A 7879-nucleotide genomic window follows, 5' to 3' on the forward strand; every position below is an offset into this window, starting at 1 on the left:
CCATGTTCTTCTATTCTAGGCCTAATCCACTAGCTATATTGATCTTGCCCTTTCTGCAAACCTAGAGAGGTTGTATTACACTGTTAATCCCATCCTGCCCAGGTCACAGTCACAACAGGCTCTGAGAAGCTTCACCTGCTGGTGTCACAGGAGTAGACTCATCAATGGCAGCACTTCTCTTACCCTGCTTGGCAGGGAACAGCCTGCTTCTCTGAACCCTTTTCCATCTCTCCCTGGACTGTACATTCCTTCCTTGCTTCATGTCATCTCATGTTCCCATGTGGAGCAGCCTTTCTGTCAGCATGTGGAGATCCTTGTCATATCACTGACACAGAAGACTCTTACAGTGCCCTTCATTTTGTGAGGCTGGAATGCCATTGCTTTGCCTGGTCGGACCGATGGGGGCCCAAGAGGTCAGACTGATCAATACTGAAATCACCTGCCGTTGTTTTGAGCGCTTACTGCTGAGCCAGGCTCCATTAACAACCATCCAAGAAAGGAAAGACCCATTGCCCCATGTTTGCTCTAGCCATGTCCTCCCCAGTAAGCACTGAAAAGCAAACAGATGGACAGTGGGAATGCTGATGACAAGAGAAAGGGATCCATATCTATTGCTCTTCTGTACCATAGTGTAGCACTGTGGTAATTCTCTCTGAAACTACTCACCAGCAGACTGGGCCTGCTGAGCAGCCCAGGGGATCTCTGCAGAGGAGGCGAAAGTGGTTCCCCTGCTCCTGGCACATCACAAGCTTGCTTCCGAGTTTGCTGCTTGGAAACAAGAAACGTCTTTAGTGAAATAACTGTCTGGGCACTTTGTGTGCAACTGCAGAGCATCCTCTGCAATAGCGAGATGAAAACTTAGGGCAGCCGAACAGCAACTGCTCGTCTGTCACTTGTCAAGGTGGACCATGAGCGAGGCGGGGGCTCAGGCTCGCAGTCAGGAAGTGGCACAGGCCATGCTGGTCACAGCTACCAGCATTCCCACACATCTGCCCTGGAGACTTAAGCGAGCTTGGCAGAGCCATCGCTCCTTCCAGATGGCACCGCACAGCTGCTGCTCTGCGGGCACGGGCACCATGACCTTGCAAGGGTTGGATGGCTGACCTGCAGTAGGACACGGTACTGACGTGGATAAGACAGGAAGGTCTTCAAGGCAGAGGGGTGCCAAAAGTGATCCCAGCCTCATCCCTGTCTGGGAAAGAGAAGCGGCTGCGGGTCCCTGCTCCCTCCGCGGCTGGCAGACACCGCCATCTCCCGGCAGCTCCTGGCGGGCCGGGCTTGCAGCGAGAATCCAGCAGTTTCAGAAGGGCTTTTCCTCGGGTTCCTGGCACAGCCCAGACTCGTGCCAGCGTTTGGCTGGATAGAAGTGCCATGATGTTTGGTTCTGCCGCTGTCCTAGAGAGTCTTTTCCCTTAGGAGGACACAAGTCCTGTCTACATACTAGGGCCAAGAGGTATCTGAGCACCAGCAGTTTGCTTTGTGTGCAGGACATAACAGCTTTAGCAGTGTTAGGTGTGAGCACAGGCTTCTCTCACTGAAATGGTCCATCAGGCAGCCTGTGTAGCAAGTCAGCATTGCTCTTTGTCTATTCTGTGTAATTTCACTGTTTAAGGGCATACTGAAGAAAAGCTCATTGCAAATCTATTTGTGTATCTGACCACCTGTGCCAACTGTGACTTTGGCCTCTTCTGTTGAACTTTAATAGAATATCTGAAGTTAATCTAGTATCTTGCAGCTTCCAAACCCTATGAAATCCCAAAGCAGCTCCCTTAAGAGCTACAAGCTTTTAATGGGACCTTCAGTAGCTCTGGGCTCATCAGTGAAGATAATTTAGCCATGGTAAAAAAACCAGCAATTAACTTTTGAATTCAAAGGACTCTTTAAAACAGAAAAGAAAATTCCACCCAGTAGAATCTTTATACATGTAACTTTCATCTGCTTCATCACAAACATTGAGCAGTGAATTCTGGAGCTCTGTTAAAGTGTAACTGCCTGTCTGAGTTAATAGTTGATAAAGCCATTCCTGAATGTTGTAGAATTTTTTTGTAGCTATGAATTGGAGTAGAAAGAGGAAATTTCTTTTTTCTTGTAGCTGAACCAGAAACTGCTGTTTTAAATTTCCATTACATGATATAGTGCCAGTGCGCAGTCAGCTCTGCTTTTCCTTCGAGTCTAACTATGTAGGAATAATTGAAATTATAAGAAATAAAAAACCAAAACACAAACCCAAACCAACCAAACCCTCTGGTATTCAAAGCCAGTGTTGTTTTCTACAGACCACATACACAGCAAGATCCAGTACAAGTGGTCATAGATGTGCACTGGGCACATAGAGATCCTGGTGGAAGCATGAGTAGAAGTTGCTCCCCTCTTGCACAGAAAGGATCCTCATGGCCTCCAGTACAGGGCAGGCTGCAGAGAGCTACTGAGCCTGCAGAGATGGGCACCTTAGAACAGTACTGTTGTTTTGAAGTATTTATCCTCTTTCTGTGTCTAGGGTGCCATGTGCTCGTGCTGGAATCAGTCAGTCTCTTCCGGAAGTACATCTCCATCCTGGATGTTCCTATTTCCTATCTCCTGTCCAGTGATGCACTCTTCATCCTCACAGAGGAGGAGACTGAACAAGCCAAGGTGAGATGTGTGGTTCCTGTTTCACGCAGGTATCTCACACATTTAGTGCACAGTCCCCTGTATCGGAATCTGATTAGCTCCCTTTCTATAGCATAAAAGTACTTGCCCAGCAGACAGTCCCGTTAATCCACAAGTGACAGAACTTTCCTTCTTTTGAGGCTGCTAAAAGATAGACTTACATATGGAAACTGCTCTGATAAAGGTGGTGGTGTTCCCTTGTGGTTTTTGTTTCTGACATGTGACCTTTCTAAGCTGTGCGCTATAAATAGATTAAGTTTCAGCTGGCAGCGTATGATCGGAAGCAGCGTGCAAAGTGTTCTCAGATGCACACCTATCAGGTTTCTGCCTCCCCAGCATGTGAACACCCAGGATTGAGATCACATAAGGAGGAGGAGTTATATGTGACAAAGAAACTGTCACAGCACCAACCTGCAGCTGATAATGTCCTTTCTAGCAGGACCCCTCTGAACACTAGGAAGCGCCACACCAGCAGCATAGGGGTGGACACGACTCTCCCCGCTCTTTAACCTCATAAAGCAGACAGCCTTCTATCTCCTAGTACTTCTTCCCTGCTCACTGAAAACAGGCTGTCCTGTAAGCTGGCAGTGAATCTCACAGGAGGCCTAGGAAACTGCCCTCATGTTAGGTGTGGCAGGTTCTTGTCATGCTTTCTCAACTGTTTTTCCTTCTAGAGAGCCATGAGGTGTCACTGCAGCCAACTCCTCTGGTTTCGCCACATCTATATGCTCTTCTCACGTTATATGGTGGTCAACTCACTGCGCCTTCTGTAAAAGGGACAACTTCAGGAGTAAAAGAATGAGTGAAAAAAAGACTGTGCCAGGCCCAGGACTAAAGCAAATTCACCTGTGATGTGCTCAAGAGGACGGGGTTCTCTTTGTGTAACATTCATTCAGACTACAGAAAACGGGCTGTGTGAACTTCCTTCTGAATATCTTGTTGCCCGATGCATTGAGATGAACAGGGTTTAACAGCTACTCACTGTCAGAGCTTAAATAGGGTAAGAAATTTGGACTAACCTAATACAGGAGTATTCTGCATTAGAGAAGATATGGCACAAATTATTATACCCCAAGAGGATACAGCTGTGAGGACTGCTTGGCAACTGTCTCTTGGTGTTTTTGTAAAATCCAGTTATCAGGAGTAACTTTTCAAAGGCCATGCTATCTCTAAAGATAAAACCAGATCTACCAGATCTGTCTTACTGAGACTGAACTTTAAAAAGCCAAAGCTTATGAATAAAACATCAAAAGTCACACGAATTTCCCCAGTTGCACTGATCTTTGCTGCTACTGCTGCTTCTTCCTTACACATTGGGTTGCAGGCCCCACCTTTGCAGTGTCCCTCATGCAGCATGAGCATTTCTTGCTTCAGAATATGGGGCTCAAGATCAACTCACAAGAGTCTCAACAGACCTAAGAATGAGGTGCAAGAGTAACTGTAACTAGGTCTTTTATAGAACAGAGATAAAAATTGCAAGAGATGTTTCAAGAGCTGTTCCACTTATGTAAGAGGCAAGTGCAGGAGTTGGAGATCCTCTCCCTTTATGTTAAAGGTAAGTGAACCAGCTTTCAGTGGTCTTGTTTCTTAGCCTGCTAGTGATTTGGGTTTACGTGGGGGTCACTACGGAGCAAAGTCAACACTACTCAACATTTCTGTAGGCCTTTGCACACTCATTCATGTGGGCTGATGTCTGCAGGAAGCATCTTTCCTGGATCTACACAGTTTGACATTGCATAGTCAAGATCAGAGCCCTAATGGCCAGATCCTGATCTGCTGCTGTGAGCACATCCTCCTCCTGAGGATAACACATGGGTTCCTGGTTGTACTGAAGTATGTGCCTGTTGTATGACAGTGTTGAACTCTGTTCCGTGGCCATGAGTTAGTGCCTAAGCGTATGTCTACTCAGCCTTAAGACCATGAGTAAGTCCAGCCTTAAGCAAAACAGTACTTAATCATATTAATAACTTCAGTGGCCTCTCTCTTGCATACAGCTAGGCACCTGTGTAACGATTTACTGAACCTGAGCCTGTGCTTTACTGAACTTGAGCTTGCTAAGCTCTTTCAAATCCCCTTTAGATAGATGGCCAATTCATTGAAGTCAAGGGAGAAAAATCAGTGTAAGTTAGCATTATGTCCTAAGGAAGAGATTACCTTACATAGGATGTTTTACAAGGCAGACTTGAAACACAGGAAATATCCATACAAGCAAAGATTAGCCTTTTTTCTTTGTCTTTTTGTACTTTGCTCTGTTTATTATGATTTAAACTTCAGCACAGCTAAGGGCAAAGTACCAAAATAGCAGCCCTGGGGTGGTTTACGGAAAGGAAGTAGTTTGGAAATTGAAAGTCACAATTGAATGGGACAGGCAGCATAGAAAGATTTATTTAAGAAACAGATAATAATGTAGAGATTGATTTTGCCAACCCTCACCCAGGAAAGCTCAGGCTGCAGTTCCACAGCAGTGCCCTGACATCAGCTGCTGGAAGAGTGCGTCAGGGTTTTGACATGTCTCTGATGGTCTTGTGTTCTTTCACTGCCTTCTCCCATTCCTTGCCGTTGATATCCTCTGTGACAATGGTCTGCACGGTGCCATCATCCAGACAATGGGGAGCTATTCCTGAAGAAAGACAGAGTACATAGAAACCTGCATTCACCTCCTGTGTGGGAGATGCCTCACTGTTCTGGAAGGGGGAACCTCAGAGAATGCTAAGTGCTCAGTCCAGCTATTGCTGTAAGGCTGAAGAGCCTAGATGGGAAGAAGCCCACACAGCAGTAGGTGAGACTTACAGATGAGCTACAGGTGCAGACTGCAGTTCCAGATGTTTAGTACTAGGAATGAAATCTTAAGACACATGCTGCTCACTGCTGTCATGCCAGCATCCAATGGAGTCTTTACCCAGGATTTGCTTGGTGGTTACCTTTGGTTACTACAGCTTTCTCTTGCTACCTACCATAGCCATCTGGATTAGAACGAGGAGTATAAAAGCTCTGTACACCACAGGTCTTGCAGAATGTGTGCTGAGCACGATGGGTGTTGAAGGTGTACGTTGTCAAATTATCAGCACCCTGAGCAAATGAAAAGCAGTGTAAATATTCTAGACAAGCCAGAGGTATTAATTCCTTTCTATGGATCTGTAGCTAAGAAATGTAAAATCTAAAATACCAACTTTGTGTCTTTACTTAAATTCTGCATTCATGCTCCTTTTCTAAACCCCTGTGCTTTGCTCCATAACAGTCAAACCTGAGAACTGCAAGAGCTCCGAAGTCAGCTCACTACACTAAGTAAGATGCACTAACACACCCACACCAGACAGCATAAAATTCAGCTGTTTCCCCCAATCAGCCATAGACAAGCTTAGGATAGAAAACTGGCTGCCACTTGCATCTTTGATGATAACTCTGGCTTATACTGCTCATGTTCACAGCCATGCTCTTACTGCATTCTTACTCTACCTTCAGCAGCTTGAAGCGCGACGCTGGGACAATGAAGTGTCTGTTCTGTTTCTTTGTGCAAATGCTGCAACTGTAAAAGAAAAAGGAGACCTTTCTAGAAGCAGCGGACAAGTTGCGGACAGCAATCAAATCTAGCATGGATCTCTGGACAACAGAAATTCCACCGACAGCTAAAATGGCTCCTGGAAGCATCACAGAGGTAAGCAGCAACAGTGGACTTGTGGTATCAGTAGTGTTTGGCTAAGCACAGCCACTTAGACTGACCCTACGTGGGTACACCAACAAGGTATTCCCCCACACCAAACATCAGATGCCGTTTTTTCTGCACATACACAGTCTCAAGAGCCATTACAAGGCTCTAGGCCTTGTCTCTAGGCCTGAGAAACCCATTTAATCTTTCAGACCAGACTTGACCAATTTTGCCAACATGAATTACCTTGCAAACAAGAAAGAAACGGTCAGAAGTTTACCCATATGCTAGAAGCAAACTACCTGCAAGCAAAGGGGGATCACTGCTGAAATCAGACCGTGTTGTAGTTTGAGGCACATGTGGTCAGAGATGTCATGTTAAAGTTAAAACAAGATTGATGTGCTCTGAGCACACTGCACTCAGGAAATGTAAAGCACGTAGCTGATGAGCTGTATTCATAGATGTCTCCTGAGCAATGAGCAGAGCAGTGAGACCAGAACTGCCCAAAGAAGTAGCACCTGAAATCACCAGTACTGATCCCATATTGGATCAGGACATAATCAGGAGTATAACCTATAGGAACAGCTCAGAGCACTTGTGTCATCTTTTGTATTGTAAGGTGTATTACACATCTGTAAGGTGTTGACTGGAAAAGCATACAAGCTAGTATTCATCCATGAGAATATGGAGCACATGAAACACTCACTTGCAGTTGAAAATATGCAGATCTGCTGAAGCCCAGACCTCGAAGCGGACAGCCCCGCAGTGACAGCCTCCAGTGTGCTTGACCAAGCCTCGGTATTCACTGGAGAGGGAAACAACAGAGAGGTTTTCTCAATGTAATTTTTGGGGGTTTTGGCCAGGAAAACAGTAAGGTTTATGCTACATGACTCAATTCAGCTTTGAGCAATTGCAGAACAACAGAAAACATACCCACTCAGATGTGTTTTAATAAAATGTGCCAGAGTGACATGGACAATGACTTTTGTCCTCTGTGGCAATGGCTCTTCTAGTTTAATTAAAATAGTGCAAAGGAGAGAGGAGCACTAGTTCAAGGAAAATGCTTTCCACATGCAATACAACCTGTGTGCTATCCTGCCAGAGACCAGGGCAAAATGCTGACCCAGAGTCCATGCCAAACTACCACAAGGAACTGAATCTTCCCACAGTTATCCCACAAGTGCTCCAGCACTATTAAAATTCCTCCATTTAAAAGCTGGGGAAAAGAGAGATAAGTAGATTCTATGTAATATTTGAAATGTATTTGGTTTGGTATTGTAATTGCAGAGGAACTTCATGGTCAAGGAATCCCCCTCTCCCCAAGGATGCCTCCCTTGCCCCTTGGGCTCCAGCGCAAAATGCGAAGGAAAAAACCCTTCCTTTCGGATTTTCACTCCCCCGGCCCGTTACTGATTACAGCCCAGAGGTGCTGGGTTGTGCTCTTGAAGGAGCGAGCACAGAGAGGGGTGGAGATTTAGCAGCTGAGCCTTAACATCCCGCGCCGTGCCCCCAAGGGCATTTTTGATGGGAGAGCCGAAAACCACAGGAAGCTTTAGCAGAAAAAGCCACTTTCTCCGCGGTGCC

The 7879-nt window shown here is 45.8% G+C and overlaps 2 protein-coding genes across 2 annotated transcripts in view; one reads left to right on the forward strand and one right to left on the reverse strand.

Annotated features, from left to right (window-relative positions):
- Positions 1-3422, forward strand: part of PIGL (phosphatidylinositol glycan anchor biosynthesis, class L) — a gene marked incomplete at its 5' end in the record, with an annotated part of 53505 nt that extends 50083 nt beyond the window's left edge. Inside the window, 2 exons of the mRNA XM_010015328.1 lie at positions 2498-2631; positions 3324-3422. Of these exons, the coding sequence (XP_010013630.1) occupies positions 2498-2631; positions 3324-3422 (233 nt within the window). The remainder of the gene's footprint in view (positions 1-2497; positions 2632-3323) is intronic.
- Positions 3423-5144: 1722 nt separating this feature from the next.
- On the reverse strand, positions 5145-7100 carry CENPV (centromere protein V; the record flags this gene model as incomplete). Its single annotated transcript, XM_010015329.1, has 4 exons — positions 5145-5269; positions 5604-5718; positions 6106-6175; positions 7002-7100. Coding segments are annotated over 4 exons (409 nt in total), but the record flags the coding sequence as incomplete, so codon positions are not given.
- Between the last annotated feature and the right edge of the window lie 779 nt (positions 7101-7879).

This window comes from Nestor notabilis, unplaced genomic scaffold (genome assembly GCF_000696875.1).
Source record: "Nestor notabilis isolate BGI_N333 unplaced genomic scaffold, ASM69687v1 scaffold30595, whole genome shotgun sequence".
In the NCBI taxonomy this organism is placed as follows: domain Eukaryota; kingdom Metazoa; phylum Chordata; class Aves; order Psittaciformes; family Psittacidae; genus Nestor; species Nestor notabilis.